The 22,547-nt window shown below is 41.4% G+C and overlaps 1 protein-coding gene across 4 annotated transcripts; it reads left to right on the forward strand.

The window, feature by feature from the left end:
• Positions 1-3,224: 3,224 nt before the first annotated feature.
• Positions 3,225-19,248, forward strand: rufy2 (RUN and FYVE domain containing 2). 4 transcript variants are annotated; one of them, XM_029698929.1, is made up of 19 exons: positions 3,225-3,413; positions 4,101-4,227; positions 7,381-7,554; positions 9,857-9,974; positions 11,160-11,261; positions 11,517-11,640; positions 11,993-12,057; positions 12,370-12,435; positions 12,813-12,882; positions 12,982-13,083; positions 13,219-13,335; positions 13,606-13,773; positions 14,862-14,959; positions 16,184-16,303; positions 16,437-16,566; positions 16,699-16,793; positions 17,087-17,135; positions 17,422-17,502; positions 17,685-17,828. In XM_029698929.1, exons 2-19 carry the CDS (start codon positions 4,152-4,154, stop codon positions 17,826-17,828), a joined length of 1,899 nt encoding a protein of 632 aa, XP_029554789.1. In that variant the 5' UTR covers positions 3,225-3,413; positions 4,101-4,151. The 4 variants fall into 4 exon arrangements, with proteins under 4 accessions (XP_029554789.1, XP_029554790.1, XP_029554791.1 ...); XM_029698930.1 differs by having other exon boundaries at positions 4,167-4,227; XM_029698928.1 differs by lacking the exons at positions 3,225-3,413; positions 4,101-4,227 and adding an exon at positions 4,943-5,219 and having other exon boundaries at positions 17,685-19,248.
• Positions 19,249-22,547: the final 3,299 nt, after the last annotated feature.

Here is a 22,547-nt window from a genome sequence, read left to right on the forward strand (position 1 = left end):
GCAATCAGGCCAAAAAATTCAGAGAATCTTGTTTCTCATGGTCTGAGTGTCCTTTAGGTGCCTTTTGGCAAACTCCAAGTGGGGTGTCATTTTCCTAATACTAAGGAGTGTTTTCTGTCTGGCTATTCTACCCTGTTCATCCACAACTGTGTGACCAAACACCATCATTAAGTTTACTGACGACACAATAGTGGTAGGCCTGATCACTGACAACGATGAGATGGCCTATAGGGAGGAGGTCAGAGAACTGGCAGTGTGGTGCCAGGACAACAACCTCTCCCTCAATGTGAGCAAGACAAAGGAGCTGATCATGGACTACAGGAAAAGGCGGGCCAAACAGGCCCCTATTAACATCGACAGGGCTGTAGTGGAGTGGGTTGAGAGTTTCAAGTTCCTTAGTGTCCACATCACCAACGAACTATAAGCATTTCACGGTAAAGTCTACACTTGTTGTATTCGGCGCATGTGGCAAATAAAGTTTGATTTGATTTGAACCAGTTAAAAAGAGGATTAGCTCCCCAGCTGAGCCTGGTTCTTCAATTTTAGAAAAAAAACTAAATTGTCACTGTCATTTATGCTTGCTCTTCTGGGGTCTAAGGTTGAGTCCCTCTGTGGGTATCTCGTCCATATGCCTGTACTACCTCAACTATACTGAACAAAAATATAAACGCAACATGTAATGTGTTGGGCCCATGTTTCATTAACTGAAATAAAAGATCCCAGAAATGTTCCATATGTACAAATCTTATTTCTCCCAAATGTTGTGCACAAATGTGTTTATATCCCTGTTACTCATTTCTCCTTTGCCAAGACAATCCATCCACCTGACAGGTGTGGCATATCAAGAAGCTGATTACAGGATGATCATTACACAGTTGGCCCTTGTGCCGGGGACAATAAAAAGCCACTCTAAAATGTGCAGTTTTGTCACAATGCCACAGATTTCTCCAAGTTGAGGGTGCATGCAATTGGCATGCTGACTGAAGGAATGTCCACCATAGCTGTTGCCAGAGAATTGAATGTTAATTTCTCTACCAAAAGCCACCTCCAATATCGTTTTAGAGAACTTGGCAGTATGTCCAACTGGCCTCACAACCGCAGACAACGTGTTACTGTCCCAGCCCAGGACCTCCACATACGGCGTCTTCACCTGCGGGATCATCCGAGACCAGCCACCCGGACAGCTGATGAAACTGAGGAATATTTCTGTCTGTAATTAAGGGGGAAAACTCATTCGGATTAGCTGGGCCTGGCTCCCAAGTGGGTGGGCCTATGCCCTCCCAGGCCCATCCATGGCTATGCCACTGCCCAGTCCACTACCTGGATCCTTCATCTGCTGCCCTCTGCTTCATCCAGTCCATTCTCATTCCCCTCCTGAATCCTAATTCTTATTTCCATTCCCTCAAATATTCTAAACCCATTTCAATGTCTGGTCCTTAAACTCGTGAATTTCCATCAGTATTTGAGTCAACCAATATTCAGTATTTGTATTGTTCTGTAAAGCCACTGCAATAATCTCCTTTTGGTTCCCAGTTGATTTGTTTTGGGAGGCTTTGGGGTTCAAGCAGTGTGATGGTGCCCTCCCTAAAGGTGATTATTTATCTATTGTGTATTTTTTTAAATTCTGTTTAACTTAATATGTAAGTTCAGTTGCTAATTGTTTTGTCTTTCATCAGGACAGTTTGTTACTGTGCTTGGTCAACACCTGTGAGCAGAGTAGTTGATTTGAAGCCATTTTGTGTACTCTTACTGTTTTCCTATTGCAAACCTTTAACATTCATTTAACTTTAGTTTTTTTTAATCTGCCTAGAACATTCCACTTTTAAATGGGCCTAGAACCTGTTACTTTAAACAGATATTACATTGAGTCAAAGTTATTTAAACAGAAGGGCACTTACATTGCACTAAATAAAATGTTCAAACACTGGTTTATGAAGGGTGCATTAGTTGGAATGTGTGATCATGTTAGTGCCTGGCAGCTGACTTTGAATAGGAACCACAAATTATTTTGTTTTCTTTCCACCATCCCTGTTTGACCACATGGTCAAAAATTGCCATTATGATCCGTCATTGCTTTTATCAACACAAATTTGACAGATTCTCAATCTGATGGCAGGAGCTGGTACCATGACCCTTGCCTTGGGAGCTACTGCTACCTCCTGGGTAGAATATAGAACAGCATCATGGAAAGTAAATAAGAACTTTTTACTGATCGGACCATAGCCCCTTTTTCCAGTACACGACACACTGTCATCACACACAGATGCAAGCGACTCTTGGGGGCAGTAAGAACGCCATCGCCATCAGCGCCCATTCAATTCAAGTGTTTTTTTTAATGGTATAATGTAGCTGATTTGCAATGACACAAACATATTAAGCAGGACATTCATACGAGCCTTAAAAAATCGAATTATAATCCAAAAGTAGTGTGAAATGCACTCAAAAGAAACATGTAAATAGAGGCTTTTTTGACTCTTATTCTGCCACCAATTTGAGCGCAACGCCCTCGTGTGGCAATGTTTGCAAACACAGAAAGTGATGTATAGACCAGACAGTTAGATAACCATTTTAACGTAAAAGGGCAGTTCTTTGTTGTATGTCTTAATTAAAACCATGTGCTTCTAAATAATACAAATATGTTACAAAATTATTTGAAATTAATATCCATATTAATATTTACAGAATTTGTCACTGATACATATTGAGTGATCCTTTTGTGACTATCATCTTAATATGTGTATGTTCCATGCATTTAGCTAGTAATGCATTCTAACAGAGGTGTCGCTCACTAAACCACTTCCTGAATGTCTGTAATTTATTTGTGGTACTTTCAAGACAAATGGGAACTCTGGAATGGGGTGTTAAAAGAGGTCAAATCATGACGTCGGGGATCTTCAGGTCGGAAAATTGGGGCTCTAGAAAGATGCCCGATATTTGGACTTGGAATTTCGAGTTAGATGACGGTTCAAAACGATTTTTCCCAGTCGGCGCTCGTTTTTTTTTCTTTTCTCGAGTTCGCAGTTATCTTGAATGCACTGGTCGGAGATTTCCGAGTTCTCTGTTGTTTTGAACGCGGCATTACTGCAGGAGGCCAGGGGTTGGCTGGTCTGTAGGTTTGTTCGTCCCCATCAGCAAAACTACGTCTTCCCCTTCTCAGTGGGAGACTCCTCCCCCGCCCTCATCGACCCCTCTCCTCTGCTACCCGTATGTGTATTATGTGCTCCAAGTGGTTCCTCTGAGAGACATCCCCACTCCTCTGCCTGTAACTGCAGAGGGATTAGGCTCCCTCGGTACCAAGGTCCAATGCAGCACAGCGAACAGGCCTCGGCCCCAGCCAGGGAAGGTCTGGAGTTACTGATTCAGTCTGAGCCCAGCTGAACCAATACAAATAGTGTGTTGCTGCTCTGCCTGAGGTAAGTTGGCACCATTTTATGTCACTCTAGAAATGCTGTAGAATCCAGGGGCCCATTTGGCAGAGTCAGACAGTCCAGTGGTTAGTTTAGTGCCAGTGTATAATGTCAATTAGTATATGTCCGGTGAACATTCTACAAGAGAACACAGAAGGGAGGATGTTGCAGTGTAGAGTACATGTTGGACTGACACAGACAGGGAGGGTGCAGCAGGAAATTAGTCATATGATAGTTTAGCACTGACTGGCTAATCTGCAGGAGAACAGCAGAAACATGACTGACACTGTCAATGGACTCCACATAGTGCTGCTTCTGAAAATATAAGAAGGCTGTTCTGCCGAACAATGTTCAGTATCGAAGAACAGCAGTTATAATCGTATTGCTTTATAACACAAACAAAATGATCATCTCCATTGGTTCATGAGTTGCTGTGCTATGATCCAGATTCAAAACTAAGGACCATAAAGTGCACATTATTATATATGTTGGTTTATGGCAAACTGACTGTCTGTATTCCCCTCAGTTGGCCCTCATGCACATAAATGATATTTCCCCCCTTTAATTCTGTAAATTTCATATTTAAAATATCCACAAATTCATACCCCTTGTAATGTTGGTTTTGTACGAATGATAATTGCTGTTGGCATTCCTATTGTGTAGCACTTTGACTACTCTCCTTTCTTATCGCAGAACAAATATTGGTGTGTCCAGGATCTCCTTGGGCCGAAGTGATCTTACACTATGTATTCCCCTCAGAGTTTACATCGCTGGGGCATCACTCATACTGAGAGCATGGAGCGACTTGCATACAGTCAAGGTAAACAAAAGCAGATAACCTATATTTTCTTCTCAATCACATGGTGGTTGGTACAAGACAATTGGCTACAACACAATTCTTTTAGAGACACTGGAATCCTACTGAAAGGCTATATTGAATTATTGAAACTATCAATTTCAGATGATTAACTTCACAGGGACATGCATCACGTTTATCTACTGACTTCATTTTTTAATTCATGAGTAAGATTATACATTTCTGTTCACTTGTTGACAAGAAATATACATGGCTGATCATCACTTCCATTTTCTGTAAACACTGTACAGAGCTGGGCTAGTAAAAATATATATTTGACAAACATTTAATTAATCCTATTTAACATTTTACTCAATTGAAAGAATTGATACATGTATATGTATAATCAACTGTAGTTCTTCCAGCCAGCGGTAGAGGGTAGCAGAATCCCAAGTATGGCACTCCATTACGTAGTGCTTTTGTTTTGGGAGCGTTTTTGACACCACCCTACGGACTAGAGGGATTCAGCTTCAGTAGGGTGTAAACAAATCTCTACTCTACGCCGAATAAGGGACCATTTGTTATTGATGACTGTGAAAGCGGTCTTCACTCGTAGAATGTAGACGAAATGTGCTCTACATTAAAGGGTTGACATCGGATCATTTAGCAATGTTATCCCAAACATTTGTGCAACAATGGTCGCCAGGTGAACTGTCCATAACCGTATGATATTTCGACGATGGCGACACCTGCAGAGCAAGACCTTGCATTAGCTGAAGCAGAAAGCAACAAGGAGAAGTCTCAAGTATTTGGAATCCTTAGGTTACAGGAAGAAAAATCGGCCGGTGAAAAAGCTAGCACCACGTCCACGGCCATGATGGCAGGGGATGGGAGATGGCAGGCGCCCATATTTGCCCTAGCCAGGAAAGCATCGGAGACCTTTTCAGGAAGCAGCAGTCATGTTCTGGCAAAGGTAGCAGAACCCACATCTTTTGTAAACGAATGGAGTGTCCCAGGTAATTTGGAGTAATGTGTTCATGTTGTTTTAGATTTTTGCATAAATCAACAAAGCTGGCATGTCATCGGGTGCCTCTTCCCATGTTACATAATCAAATGCATATGTCGGTCATTGTTGATTTAGTGCAACATACAATCAATTTAGCAGCGTGCATATCTTTTTCCGCTTGCGCATCAGAATCAAGTCATATTCATTCATTGACCATTTGGAAAAGGGTGTAATTGCGGCACGCAATCCGGGGCCTTCCTGCATGTGGGCATTCCTGTATCTGCAGGAACCCCTCTTTATACTTCTATTGGCAAATGTTTACGCCAGGACGCTGTACACAGGCGGGAGACTGAGCTGCTCCTGTACAGTACTGTAGATGCCGGTAATGCACCAAAACGCTGCTTTCCTGCAGGTCTGTTAACGACTGCGAAGCTAGCTAGTTAGCACTACGGTACACAATAAGGGAAAGTCCAATGGGATGCTAGTGTGTGTGTGTGTGTGTGTGTGTGTGTGTGTGTGGGGGGGGGTGGGGGGGGGGGGGGTGGGGGGGGGGTCTGGTACAATAGTGTGTGATAGCGGACCGCAATATTGTTAAATTGTGATAACACCAGAAGGTTAATGTGGTTTTTCTACAGACCGATAGCTGGTTCGAAACCACACCGCGCCCTATGAGCAAAAGACATTGAAATGACTTATTTTCAAGGGCTCGTGCTCGCTGGTCGGTCTCAGCGTGATCCAGATGTGATGCTTGCTGCGGTTACTATGGGTGATGCAGGCAAGCTGCATCTCTTATGAAGTTGGAATTACTGGGCCTGTAATGCAAGGATAGAACTCTCACACATGAAGTGGTGCGACAGAATGACAGCCTACTGACTACTCTGATCTGAAACAGAATAGCAACATGCTCAATGCCATTTGCCCAATTTACATTTTAGTCATTTAGCAGAGCTCTTATCCAGAGCGACATACATTTTCATACTTTTTTTTGGTACTAGTCCCCGTGAGAACCAACCCACAACACAGGCGTTGCAAGCGCCATGCTCTACCATGTGTCTGAATATTTGCATAAATGTTATCCTATTCTCAGTGGCTCTGTCAACATGGGGAGAGTGCTGATTGATTGGGGACAGGTTATTGTGCAGGGGTCTTTAATCTTATCTTGCCCAGGGACCCCCTCCCAGGCAAACCGGCGACCCAAGGACTCTCATCATACATTAGCAAAACAATTCATTCACATGTCTTATCATGTGAATGATAATGGCAAGGAGAAGGACTCAATATTTTAAAGTAGATAGTTTTTTATTATTTTGACCACCCCACATTATAATTGGAAGAGGAAGTGTAAATTCTAACAGACCTTTCTAGCTAATAGGCTAACTCCAAACACAGTTTTGCTAAGAGCAACTGGTTAAACAAAGGTTAGCCATGTGTTGGCAAAAATGTTATGTCCAATTCCAGAAAGCTTACCAGCGGCACTTGTCGCAATGGTAGCCTGTTTGCGGGTGCTGTCAGATACTCCAGTGAGTATAATTTGCTGAATATTAGGAGTTGAGAAATAAAGCTGACATCATTAGAAAGATATTCTACTGTTGGTATGTTAATAAAAATACAAGTATTCTATTGTTGCGAACGATATTCATAAAAACATCAGGGGGGGATACTGCATACCCCTGTTATAGAGCACTAGTCAATCACTGAGGCCTAGACTCTGAAACTGTAGGCCTGCTGCCATATCTTGCTGGCCTTTCAAAAACGTAGAAGATACTGCCCAAAGCATGGGTGGCGCAGCGGTCTAAGGCACCGCATCTCAGTGCAAGAGGCGTCACTACAGTCCCTGGTTCGAATCCAGGCTCTATCACATCCGGCCGTGATTGGGAGTCCCATAGGGCGGTGCAATTGGCCCAGCGTCGTCCAGGTTTGGCCGGGGTAGGCTGTCATTGTAAATAAGGATTTGTTCTTAACTAACTTGCCTAGTTAAATAAAATTGAAAAAATCCATAGAATTACATATTAGAACTCATATTAGAAACGTAAGAAGTAATTTAATAGGATCTCTGCATATTTCCAGCTAGAGACCAGTGCAAAACTGTTTCTGATGAATGTTTTGTGACATAGTATAGGTAGTTTGAATTGACCACTCTCTATTGTTGGTCTGTTCCCTTCCCTCTCTAGCTCTGCGGGACCCTATGTCGATGGAGAGAACTAACCTGCTGAACATGGCCAAGCTCAGCATCAAAGGCCTGATCGAGTCGGCCCTCAGTTTTGGACGCACCCTGGACTCCGACTACCCTCCACTCCAGCAGTTCTTTGTTGTCATGGAGCACTGCCTCAAACATGGCCTCAAAGGTATTCAGTCACTCATCGTTACCATGGTGCAGAACTAGTTGAATCCTATTCATAATGGTGACAGTATCAGCTTATGGACATGTTTTCATTGCATAATAATTTATGTTCATTACATAAGGAATACATACAGGAATACACACACATACATACTCACACACAGCTAGCTACACACACACACACACACACACACGACATGCATACATACATACATAATCACACATAGCTAGCTACACACACATAATCACACATAATCACACATAACTAGCTACACACACACAGCTAGCTACACACACACATAATCACACATAACTAGCTACACACACACAGCTAGCTACACACACACACAACGGACTAGCTACACACAATCACACACAGCTAGCTACACACAATCACACACAGCTAGCTACACACACAGCTAGCTACACACACACATACACATATACATACATACATACATACATACATACATACATACATACATACATACATACATACATACATACATACATACATAATAACACACGCACACACAATCCCACATAACTAGCTACACACGCACACACACACACACACAGCTTGCTACACACACACAGCTAGCTACACACACACATAATCACACACACACAATGGGCTAGCTACACACACACATAATCACACACACACACAGATAGCTACACACAATCACACACAGCTAGCTACACACACAGCTAGCTACACACACAGCTAGCTACATACATACACACATACATACATACATACATACATACATACATAATCACACACACACACTGGGCTAGCTACACACACACACACACACAGCTAGCTACACACAATCACACACAGCTAGCTACACACACAGCTAGCTACATACACACACACATACATACATACATACATACATACATACATACATACATACATACATACATACATACATACACACAATCACACATAGCTAACTACACACAATCACACACAGCTAGCTACACACACAGCTAGCTACATACATACATACATAATAACACACGCACACACAATCACACATAACTAGCTACACACACAAACACACACACACACACGGCTTGCTACACACACACAGCTAGCTACACACACACATACACACACACACAATCACACATTGCTAACTACACACAATCACACACAGCTAGCTACACACACAAACACACACACACGACTTGCTACACACACACACAGCTAGCTACACACACACATAATCACACACACACAATGGGCTAGCTGCACACACACATAATCACACACACACACTGGGCTAGCTACACACAATCACACACAGCTAGCTACACACACAGCTAGCTACATACATACACACATACATACATACATACATACATACATACATACATACATACATACATACATACATACATACATAATAACACACACACACACACACAATCACGCATAGCTAACTACACACAATCACACACAGCTAGCTACACACACACACACACATATATATATATACATAATCACACACACACAATCACACATAGCTAGCTACACACATAATCACACACACACACAACGGGCTAGCTACACACACACACATAATCACACATAACTAGCTACACACAAACACACACGGCTTGCTACACACACACATAATCACACATAATCCCACACAGCTAGCTACACACACACATAATCACACACAACTAGCTACACACACACACACACACACACACACACACACACACACAATCACACATAGCTAGCTACACACACACATAATCACACACACACACAACGGGCTAGCTACACACACACATAACTAGCTACACACAAACACACACGGCTTGCTACACACACACATAATCACACAATCCCACACAGCTAGCTACACACACACATAATCACACACAACTAGCTACACACACACACACAATCACACACAGCTAGCTACACACACAGCTAGCTGCACACACACATACATACATAATCACACACACACACACACACACACACACACACACATACATACATACATACATGCATAATCTCACACACAGCTAGCTACACACACACACACACACACACATTCATTCATACATAATCACACACACACATACTCACACGCAGCTAACAACTGCATAATCCCCAATGCCAGCCCTTGGTCGGGACATGCTGGAAATACAAATATGCAATCTCCCCTTTCACATACATTATTTGATAGTTAAAGGTTGCAAAGACACAATTTCTCGACAGTGTTGTTGAACATTACCCATGGCATAAGGATCAATGTTTGTTTTTGCAACCCTAGTGAAGAAGTCCTTTCTTGGATACAACAAGTCACTGTGGGGTCCTCTGGAGATGGTGGAGAAGTTGTGTCCTGAGGCAGGAGAGATTGCAGCCAGCGTCAGGGACCTACCAGGACTAAAGTACACACACACACACACACACACACACACACACTTTTTGATTAAGGGCTTGATTCAATCTGCTTCAACGAAGTTCAGCGCTATAGCGCGTTTGAAATGTAAAGGTCATTTCCGATTGAACTGACAGATGCAGCATTTACTGTGAATGCAGTCGCCGCTGACGCGGAACTCTGAATTTAAATGTCAATTGTGCTACAACGCTGATCTTCAGCTCTACGGATTGAATTGAGCCCTAAAAAGCCTTTATTCTCTTGCCATTTCGTTGTCAATAGTTAACATGACAAACAAAGGTCAAAGCATTTCGGCATGGTGTCAGCCATCTTTATACCTGATGTAGGCTGACACCATGCCGCAACGCGTTTTCTCAGACATTTCTGTTTTATGACCTTTGTTCAGATCAAATCAATATGTATTTGTCACATGCGCTGATCACAACAGGTGTAGACCTTACCGTGAAATGCTTACTTAAAAGCCCTTAACCAACAATGCAGTTTTCAGAAAAGAGTTAAGAAAATATTTACTAAATAAACGAAAGTAACAACAAAAAAAAGTAACACAATAACGAGGCTATATACAGGGGTACCGGTACCGAGTCAGTGTGTGGGGGTACAGGCTAGTTGAGGTAATCTGTACATGTAGGTGGGGGTAAAGTGACTATGCATAGATAATAAACAGATGTTGGTTTTGTTTACATTTGTAGGCCATAAAAGCCACTACTGTTCACTGCAAGCTGAAAGTGTACTAAAAGTGGACTCCTCTGTTTACTGATATAATAAAGAGAACATTTGAGTCAGAACAGGATGGTGTCAATGTATTGTTGTACTTTCACATTGTTTTCTGTTCAGTTGTGGGGGTTTTTATGACTGAAACTCTGGAGCAGCAGAATTGTACCTCGGATTGCAAAGGGAACACCATAGAAATAAAGGGGAAGACATCTATTTTATAACCTTGGAAAGCAAGCAGATACATTTTCCTCTGAGTGTGCTGAACATGGAAACAACTTGCATGTCGATCACAAATCATGCACGCCACATCTAATCCACACACATAGATGCAGTGTTTGGATATTTTAATGACACAGTCCCCCCCCCCATGGGCCTCTTCACTTAGAATGTAAAATAGGGATATCATATATGACTATGGGTTGTTGGACTAATAGTTGCAGTTTGTGCTCTGTTGTTGTAGGACTCCACTGGGCAGAGCTCGGGCCTGGCTGCGTCTGGCCCTGATGCAGAAGAGGCTGGCTGATTACCTCCGCCTTCTGATCACCAGAAAGGATCTGCTGAGGTACTGGAAGTACCCCCAGTCTCAATTCACTCACACTGTTTTTCTCACACACTGTTTCTCCTCCAATCAAACCCCTTGGGCCGGCAGACAAGGGAGGCTCCTCAGTGGGGGTCCACCATCTGCCTCTCAGCAGGCTAGATGCTAATACCTTCAGATGGGTAAAGGAGGTGTCAAAGATATACTGTTAGAATAAACAGTAATTATATTTGTCTTCACAATTTAATGTGAAATACGTTTCTTTCTGTGTACCCACAGTGATTTCTATGACAACTCTGCTGTGATGGTAGAGGAGGAGGGTGCTGTCATCGTTGGCCTGCTGGTGGGACTCAATGTGATCGATGCCAACCTGTGTGTCAAGGGCGAGGACCTGGATACACAGGTGAGTCAACACCCCTCACTTCAGTCATTGTTAAAAAATTCCCCATTGACAGCCTTTAAATTAGGCAAGTGAGAGGACACTGTTATTCAGGGTCCTACTTGCTGACACAGGATTGGGGTTCCTTTCACCTCATGGAGATTACTCGTCTCATCCCAACAAACTAGTATCTGGAAGAACTGTCACAGTGCAAACATTGTGAAAACTGTTCAGCTGTGCTTCTAATCTGCTCAGATTGTAGTAGTGGACATTTTATAGTCTAATTATCTCAGCCCAACTTGAAAAGGAATATACTGGTCACAGTCTATGCAGACATTTCTAAATAATGGTGTATGTGACATTTAACATTTCTTAGGTTGGGGTCATTGACTTCTCAATGTACTTGAAAAATGACATTGATGACTACAGAAGTGGAGAAAGGTAAAGTAGATACTCTTGTTACTTTAATGCAGTGGTATTCAAACATTTTCAACGGGGACTTCATTTTTCCCATGCAGAATGTCTGGGGACCCTGCCCCAAATCTAAAGACACAACCTTAAAATGTGTGTGTGTGTATATATCTCTCTCTCGATCACTGATTTAATGAGATGGAATATACCCATTAAAACATCTACTACTATACATTATTTGTCTTGGATAAGCTGAGAAGGATAATAGTATGCTTGAAACGTTTGAACATAAATGTTGACTAATTTACAGATTTTCTCTTCCATGATTTGTTTTCCCAATAGAAATGGTCAAATAGCAGCCATCCTAGACCAGAAGAACTATGTTGAAGAATTAAATAGGCAGCTTAAGTAAGTCTTTTTCTTTACCATACTGTATCATTGTTTAAAAAAAAAAATTGGTGTGATAATTGCTCAACCATGTGTTTCAGCTCTTGTTTAGGCCAAGTCATTGGCACTGGTTATGCAAGTACAGATGTCTCTTCTGTTGTATTGTCTTACGTTCATTGCACAACCTGAACCACTACTGAACTCAAGCTCACAAGTTCAACGGCAGGAAATTGAATTGTTAAAGACAATGAAAGGACTACTCAGGTTCTTTTGTGAGGACTTTTAAGTCTGATTGAACATGCAGTAGACTCATTTGAAGCAGTGTGTTTCTTCAAATGTCTGTTGGGAGAGACTAAATATGAAATGGCACTAAATTAGCACTTGTTTCTGTGACACAGTTCTTCAGTACACGGCTTACAAGGGAGGGTCGATAACTTGGAGAAATCAAACTCTATACTCATTGAGGAGGTATGGCATTCTCTCTTATTAGTACTGTACTAACATTCTAAAGCATTTACCATTTTATACATCTGATTTGGTGTTCATTTGAACCTCTTTTCATTGTAGCTGGCGATTGCAAAAAATAACATCATCAAACTGCAAGAGGAGAACCATCAGCTTAGAAATGAGAACACTATTATTCTCATAAAAGCTCAGCAGCAACTTGAGGTTTGCCTTTTACAATGTCCTGCTCTCTGTCTTGGTCAGTCAGACTTCAACATGTTCTTCATTTGTTGTGTTTGTGGTCTAAGGACATGTGGGTCTGGTCTAATCCACTAATGTCTCCTCTTGTGTCACTGTCAGGTGACCCAGGTTGACGTGGATGTGGAGCTGGACACCTATAAGCAGTCGAGGCAGGGCCTTGACGAGATGTACAACGAGGCCAGGAGACAGCTCAGAGAGGAGTGTCAACTACGCCAGGTCAGTTGTCATCCAGTTGTTTCCCCTTGTTTCCCCTTGATACTCTTCCCTCAGCACAGGCTGAGGGAAGAGCTACAGTAGAAAGTGGAGCCTGCCTCACCTATACAATAGAGGCAACACTGCCAACGTAAGCCAACTCGGAATTCTGAAATGGTGATCTTTGCTTGCAAGGTGCAGTCAGTAGCATTGTCTGTGTAAGGAGAGTCAGTGGTTTACAGTTAAGCAGGACTTGGGGTGACCGACAGCTGCTGTCCTTGCGCCCCACTGTAGGATGTGGAAAATGAGTTGGTGGTACAGGTGAGCATGAAGCAGGAGATGGATCTGGCCATGAAACTGTTGGAGAAGGACATTCACGAAAAACAGGACACACTGATCGGCCTGCGCCACCAGCTGGACGAAGTCAAGGCCATCAATGTGGAAATGTACACAAAAATGCAGGTACTGTGGAGCTTTTTGTATGGCACATTTTGCTGGTGCTTTTGTGAATATAGTAGGCTATATTGTTTGTTACAGTGCCTTCAGAAAGTATTCATACCCCTTGACTTATTCCCCATAATGAAAACGTTAACATGTTTTTAGAAATGTTAGCACATTTATTGAAAATTAAATACAGAAATATCTCATTTACATAAGTATTCACACCCCTGAGTCAATACTTTTATAGAAGCACCTTTGGCAGTGATTACGTCTGTGAGTCTTTCTGGGTAAGTCTCGGTAAGAGATTTCCACACCTGGATTGTGCAACATTTGGCCATTTATTATTTTCATAATTCTTCAAGCTCATAGCTAGACAACCATTTTCAGGTCTTGCCATAGATTTTCAAGTAGATTTAAGTCAAAACTGTAACTCGGCCAAAATTCATTGTCTTCATGGTAAGCAACTCCGGGGTAGATTTGGCCTTAGGTTATTGTCCTGCTGAAAGGTGAATTCATCTCCCAGTGTGCTGGAAAGCTGAACCAGGTTTTCCTCTAGAATTCTGCCTGTGCTTAACTCCATTCTGTTAAATTTTTTATCCTGGAAAAACTCCCCAGTCCTTAACGGTTTCAAGCATACCCATAACATGATGCAGCCACCACTATGGTTGAAAATATGGTAAAATCCCTGAGTGGATTCCTTCCTCTCCGGCAACTGAGCTAGGAAGGACGCATGTATATTTGTAGTGATTGGGTGTATTGATACACCATACAAAGTGTAATTAACAACTTCACCATGCTCAAAGGGATATTCAATGTCTGCTTTTTGATTTTTACCCATTTACTAATAGGTGACTCAAGCAATATTGACTCGACATTTCAGCTTTTCATTTTTAATAATTTTTTAAAATAGATTACAAATTAAAAACATATTCAACTTTGACATGGGTTATTGTGTGTAAGCCAGTGACAGATCTCAATTTAATACATTTTAAATTCAGGCTGTAACACAAATAAATGTGGAAAATGTCAAGGGGTGTGAATACTTTCTGAAGGCAGGTTATTTTACAGTGACTATAGTGATCTGAGGGCTTTCTTGTGTTGTCAACCAGACTTCTGATGATGGCATGAAACAGAAGAACGACATGATCACTCGTTTGGAGGAGAAGACCAATCAAATCACAGCAACCATGAAACAACTGGAGCAAAGGTAAGGGTGTTGACTTAAAGATCCTCTTAAATCATTTGCAATTAATATTTAATGCCCGGTTTCCCGGATTAAGCCTAGCCCTGAACTAAAAAGTGCTTTCAGTGGAGATGAAATGCTTAATCTGTGTGCAGGAAACTGGGCCATAATGTGGCATGCAAAGTATTTCCTCTTTTTGCATGTAGGTGTAATTTTTATAAATATATGTTTCACCTTATCAATCATTTGGAGCATTGATTTGGCTGTAGTCTGGTTGTGTTGTGATGCGACCATAGCTTCGTCACGTCTCAGTCAACACGGACCATCCTTCCCTTTGTCTTCCTTTGGTTTTCCATCTTCTTTGTGACATCTTTATGAGAATGCTTTGCTTAACAATTTCTTAAGGTTTTTGGTAAAATGGAGGTTCACTGATATTGACATCCTCTTTCCCTTTTTGCTTTCCTTCTTGCCTTTATTGCTTCCATCTTTTACCCTCATACTTTTCATTTCTACATCGATACACCTCTTTCTATCATCCTGTACACCCCCCCCCCCCCCCATCATACCTACTTGATCTCAATAGTGATAAAGATTTGCTGAGCCAGACACGCACACTCGCCATGTCATTTGTAAAATGTGCCAGCACAGACACTGAGAACCAATACAAGCTTGTTAAAGACATCTCTTTCTGAGCTTTTAAACACAACCACTAACTCTCAGCAAACACTAGGCAGGGGATTTGTTCATATGCAGTATCGTAAAGTAACAGTTCATTGGTTTTTGTATCAGTCTAATGTTAAGATAAGCTTCTTTCACAAAAGGAAGTTTTGTAGTGCATCCCATTATTGTGGCACTGTAATAACTAATACACTCAAACATATCTGTAAGAGCAAATACTATACTCATTATAGCCAATAAAAAGCATAACAATTGTTTATCACGTGAAACAATAAAGTTAAATGTTTTGAAATTGTGGTCGTGGAATGATGAAATCATTGGCAGCACCATTACGTTTGTCTTTGAGTGTAGTGAACACACCATCTTTAGCCCCATGAGTGTGTTCATGGAAATGTTAAACTGGCCTGCCACTGCCTGGCCATCTTCCCTCCAAAGGGGCCTGCCTGCCTGTAGGTGTTCGGTCTTCCCTTTTTCTTCTGCCAGTTTGTCCCATTGCATCCCAACCCCCTGTACCCCCTTTTCTTTGTGATTGGAGCCTCAGTTTTACCCAGTTGGTTTGAATTACACCAGATTACAAGAGGCAGAGCGGGACCGCTGGACTGCAGAAGATGGAGCTCGCAAATTCAAGCACGACTTTGCCAACAAAGCCGACAGCCTCCAAAAGCAGATAGCCCAGAGAGAGAAACAAATGTAAGTGCACATACATACTGTATATTTACAGTAGCTCTTAGCACTTATTCCTATATACAATAAATATATTGTTTGTCTCTGCACCAAAATGAAGATTAAAGGATAGTAATCCAGGATTTTGTTCCTGTTGTAGGCAGCAGCTGGAGACAGACCTAAAGATTGAGAAGGAGTGGCGGCAAACCTTACAGAACGACCTGGAGAGGGAACGAGACATCGTCGCCCAGCTCAGTGCTGAAGCCCAGCAAATAAATGGACTTAAAAAGGTTTGAGGGTTCCTCGTGGGGTTTATTGTGGCATTAAGAAGTATTATGTTCAACATAGTTTCTGTTGCGTCACAGGTGTAGAGTATATTTATACACATGGTGGATTGATGTATTTGACATGTTTTTCTCCAGGAGTTCCACAGGCTGCAGGATGAGAACAGCCAGCTGAAGGGGATTTGTGAAGAACAGGAGCAGGCCCTGGAGGAGCTAGGCTGCAAACTTAGCGAGTACTTGTCTATTTTAAACTCATTTGATGTACGTTTTTATCTAACACTGTCTCTTTCAAATAGGAATGCGGCCTCTTACCCACATCAATTACAGCAATCTCAACGTACCTTTTAAGATAAAAGTGGAAAGGCTGTAACAGAAGCAACATTATTTTATGTTGTGGAGGGGCTATAATCACATACATGATCTCCTTTCATTCCTCCTGGCCTTTAGTTAGTGCGTTAAGGATTTTTTTAATGAATAATATGAGACCTGAATTCAGTTAACTGATGCCTGGCTTTTCTTAATCCAGATCAAAACTTAAAATCGAAGACATAAAAGAGGCAAATAAAGCTCTTCAGGTAAGTGTCTTGAGTTCTACATCATTGTTCAAATGAAAGTTCAATCCACTCAGAACATTTTCTGATGAAAACAACTTAATTGAAATGTCTGAATTTATTTTACTTTTAGATTGTGTGCATTGTATTACTAGATATTGCTGCACTGTTTGAGCGAGAAACATAAGTATTTCACTGCACCTGTGATAACATCTGCAAAACTTTTATTTAATTTGAACTGAACTACCAACAAGCATGTTGAAGTTTGCCAGTGCTGTTCCATGAGTGCCATATCTAACAAATATTCCAGGGAGGGCAGGTCTGGCTGAAGGACAAAGATGCTACCCACTGTAAACTTTGTGAGAAGGAGTTCTCCATCTCTAGGAGAAAGGTTAGGATGAACTCATTACATTTTTCATGTGGAATTAATTGGGACAATGCTGAACCAGCAATCAAACCAAAAAATGTGACATTAACAAGAATGGCAACTATGCAAACCATAACCCACCTTCTCCTTGGGGTGTACTTCTTGCCTAGATAAGCTGAGGTGTTTTCCATGTCTCATTTCTCTAGCACCACTGTAGAAACTGTGGGGAGATCTTCTGCAATGCCTGCTCTGACAACGAGCTGCCCCTCCCTGCCTCGCCAAAACCAGTGAGGGTCTGTGATACGTGCCACGCCCTTCTCCTCCAACGCTGCTCCTCCAATGCCACGTGAGATGCCCCCCCTTCAGGTCCAGCCGCAGCTTTAACTCAATCCCCCACCTCCCCGCAGCTCAGACTACCAGGAAACCTCTGAGCTCGTGTGACTGTTATCAGGTGTCAAGTGTGTACATTCTACAAGGTATATCGCTTTGTGTAGCATGAGATTTGAGATGTTATATCTGTGACACTAAGGTTCTTGTGATAAATGTCAACATTCCCTTACAATAGATAACCATTTGGGCAGCTGAGCATATCATTCCAAATCTGCAGTAAGAATATCTTGATGAGACAATTTTAAAGTATGTTTCTCTGTGTGATACAGTGGCTGAGCCTGATGTGATAAGGACTGGAGTCATATATTTTTGTTTTGAGTCATGTTATTTCACTTGAACAGTCTTAAAGGACGAGTACATCTTTTTTTTAACCAAATCTCTTTTTTATTTACATTTGTGTGCTTTCTCATTCCCATTATGGTGAGAACCTGGGAATGCTTGAACACGGAAAGTATCACTCGAGTTTAACAAAATGGAATAACATTGCGGATAAAGTTTGTAATGACACTTGTGTACAACATCTAAAGAAATGCATCACTATACTGAGTGTTGTCGTTTCTAAAAAAATATATATGTTTTTGGAGACGTTTTATTTGTGCCCCTGCAACTGTAGAAAGAGCATGAGGAAGTATCTTGCTGGTAGGGTTTCTCAAAACCAAGTGAAATCGCAAAAGAAGTGGCTGGACACTTCTATAGCATGCTATTTACAAAAAAAGAGATTTGGTTAAACAAAGTGAACTTCTCCTTTAACTGATGTAATTCACATGTGCCTCTAATAAGCCAAAATACTAAATGAGTACCTTTCACAGATTTGTTTCTGCATGGTAGAATGCAGGCACATTTCAGAAGTATGTTTACCAAAAGCACTAATGTTTCCGATACTGCTTTGTGATGAAGAAGCAGAAACTACATGAAACAGCGCAGCAAATGTATGTTGTACTTTTTGATTAAGTAGGCCTAATAAATTATTACCTTAAGTATTCAAATACTGTAGCTAGCTAACAATTAAGTTTGTAAACATGCCAATCTTGTATTTCTTTTCAGAGAGAAATTTTTCTGCACATTTTATTCAAATTTGTCAGGCAAGTTAAAAAACTTGTATCACAAAGTGGCAAGGAATTTGAGATGCACTAATTCATGTAACCACTTATACACTTGCTGGATTTTGTTTTGTATTCAATCAGCAAAACAATGTTTACAATATAATTTTCCAAAACTGGAATTAACTTTATTACAAATGGATGTGCTACATCTCACATAGATGATCAAAACATGCTGTGTGCAGTATGTTTTCAATAGAAGCCAGTTACTTTGCAAAGCATTAATTCATGTTGCCAATCATGTCATTTTGACTATGAAAATTAAAGTGATTGAACGGGATCTTAAGCGTTTACAAATATGTAACATATTGTACGAATTACAATTCGTACAATATAGGCAGGACATAAAATATGAAATGGATGTAGTATACAATAGCAGACATTAATAAAGATGGCGTCCCCCCATCTACTTACAGAACCCTCAAAGTATTCATACCCATTTTAGTCATTTAGCAGACGCTCTTATCCAGAGCGATTTACAGTAGCGAATGCAAACATTTTCATATTTGTTCATACTGGTCCCCTGTGGGAATCGAACCCACAACCCTGGCATTGCAAGTGCCATGCTCTACCAACAGACACACGGGACTTATTCCACATTTGTTAAAGCCTCAATTAAAAATGGGTTAAATAGATTTTTTTCCTCTCTCTCTCACACACGTGTGAAAGCATGTAAAAAAAATATTTGCACGTTTATTGAAAATTAAATACAGAAATCTAATTTACATAAGTATTCACAAACCTGAGTTAATACTTTGTAGAAACACCTTTGGTGGCAATTACAGCTTTGAGTAGTCTTGGGTGTCTATCAGCTTTGCACATCTGGATTTGGCGATTTTCTCCCATTCTTCCTTGCCGATTTAAGTTTGATGGGGAGCGGCGGTGAACAGCAACCTTCAAGTCTTTCCACATGTTTTCAATGGGATTCAAGACAGAGCTTTGCCTCGGCCACTCGAGGACTTTCACATTATTTTTCTGAAGCCATTCCAGTATTGCTTTGAATGTATGCTTGGGGTCATTGTCATGTTGGAATGTAAATCTTCACCCCAGTCTGTTTGCTCTCTGAAGCAGGTTGCGCATATTTGCCAACCATTTTTCCCTCTATCCTTACCAGACTCCCAGTCCATGCTGCTGAACAGCATACCAATAGCATGATGCTGCCACTATGCTTCACGGTAGGGAGGGTGTTAAGACGGGTGATGAGCTGTCTTTTTTTTTTCAGACAGCGCTTTGCATTCAGGCCAAGGAGTTACATTTATCTCATCAGACCAATCTTTTGCCTTATGCTTTTACGTGCCTTTTTGCAAACTCCAGGTATGCGGACGTGTGCCTTTTCCTCAGGAGTGGCTTCGGTCTGGTCACGCTCCCATAAAGCCCAGATTGGTGAAGTGCTGTAGAGACTGTTGCCCTTCTGGCAGGTTCCCATCTCAGCCAAGGAACTCTGTAGTTCTGTCAGTGGTGATTAAGTTCTTGGTCACCTCCTTGACCAAGGTCCTTCTTCCCGGTTGCTCAGTTTGGTCGGACGCCCAGCTCTAGGCAGAGTCTGGGTAGTTCCATAATTTTTTTCCCCCCCATTTCCCAATGGAGACCACTGTGCTTTTGGAAACTTTCAACACTCAAATTGTGTTCTACCCCTCCCCAGATATGCCTCATCACAATTCTATTTCAGAGATCTACGGACAGTTCTTTGGAATTCATGGTATAGTTTCTGCTCTGAAATGCACTGTCAACTGTGGGACCTTAGACAGGTGTGTCCAATCAATTGAATTGGCCACAGGTGGACTCCAAGTTGTTGTGACATCCATGATCGGTCCCACTATTTGAAGTGCATCTTATGAAGGCTTCATAAGCACTGCATAAATTGGCCACAAATCTAACTGTATTTCATGCTCCATAAGATTAATAAATGTGAACATAGATTTAATGTTGCATAACTGTGACAATCTTAATAGAGCATGATATACAGTTGTAAATGATTTGAGAAGCATCTATGTAGTGCTTATGAAACGAAAAGATGCACATCAAATAAAGCGGGACTGGATGATCAAAGGAAATTTAACAAACCTGAGCTCAATTTGGAGTGTAATAGCAAAGCTGTGTGAATACTTCACAGTCAAAAGTTTGGACACATACCTACTCATTCCATGGTTTTTATTTGTACTATTTTCTACATTGTAGAATAATACTGAAGACCAAACTGAAAAAACACATATGGAATCAAGTAACCAAAAAAGTGTTAAACAAATCAAAAAATATATTTCATGAGATTCTTCAAAGTAGACACCCTTTGCCTTAACGACAGCTTTGCACAATTTTGGCATGCTCTCAACAAGCTTCATGAGGTAGTCACCAGGAATGCATTTCAATTAACAGGTGTGCGAAACTTGCTCTCCTGAGGACCGCCGGAGGAAAGGAAGACCCAGAGTTACCTCTGCTGCAGAGAATAAGTTCATTAGTTACCAGCGTCAGAAATTGCAGCCCAATTTGATGTTACTTGACACATCAAGTCTGTTACTTGATGTGTCAAGTAACAGACATCTCAACATCAATTGTTCAGAGGAGACTGTGTGAATCAGGCCTTCATGGTCGAATTACTGCAAAGAAACCACTACTAAAGGACACCAATAAGAAGAAGAGACTTGCTTGGGCCAAGAAACGAGCAATGGACATGAGACCGGTGGAAATCTGTCTTTTGGTCGGATGAGCCCAAATTGGAGATTTCTGGTTCCAACCGCCGTGTCTTTGTGAGATGCAGAGTAGGTGAATGGATGATTTCTGCATGTGTGATTCCCACTATGAAGCGTGGAGGTGTGATGGTAATTTGTTGGCGACACTGTCAGTGATTTATTTAGAATTCAAGGCACAGTTAACCAGCATGGCTACCACAGCATTCTGCAACAATACGCCATCCCATCTGGTTTGCGCTTATTGGGACTATCATTTGTTTTTCAACAGGACAATGACGCAACACACCTCCAGGCTGTGTAATGGCTATTTGACCAAGAAGGAGAGTGACGGAGCACTGCATCAGATGACCTGGCCTCAAACAATCCCCCGGCCTCAACCCAATTGAATGGTTTGGGATCAGTTGGACCGCAGAGTGAAGGAAAAGCAGTCAACAAGTGCTCAGCATATGTGGGAATTCCTTCAAGACTGTTGGAAAAGCATTCCAGGTGAAGCTCGTTGAGAGAACGCCAAGAGTGGCTACTTTAACAAATCAAAATATATTTTAGATTCTTCAAACACTTTTGATGTCTTAACTATTCTACAAAATAGTAAAAAAAAATAAAAACCTTTGAATGAGGTGGTGTCCAAACTTCTGACTGGTACTGTATGTAAATTAGATTTCTGCAAAAAAATGTAAATGCGCAAAAATTTCGACAAACATTTTCACTTTGCCATTATGGGGTAGATGGGTGAGAAATGTAAGCCATTTTGAATTCAGGATGTACCACAAAGGAATAGTTTCTGAAGGCACTGTACCACAAATGCCTCATTTGCTAAGTTCGCTGTATTATACAGTGCTCTCCATTACTCTGTCTGTATGATCATTAGCACAGTAAACTTTATCCCAATTCT

This window comes from Salmo trutta, chromosome 18 (genome assembly GCF_901001165.1).
Source record: "Salmo trutta chromosome 18, fSalTru1.1, whole genome shotgun sequence".
In the NCBI taxonomy this organism is placed as follows: Eukaryota; Metazoa; Chordata; class Actinopteri; order Salmoniformes; family Salmonidae; genus Salmo; species Salmo trutta.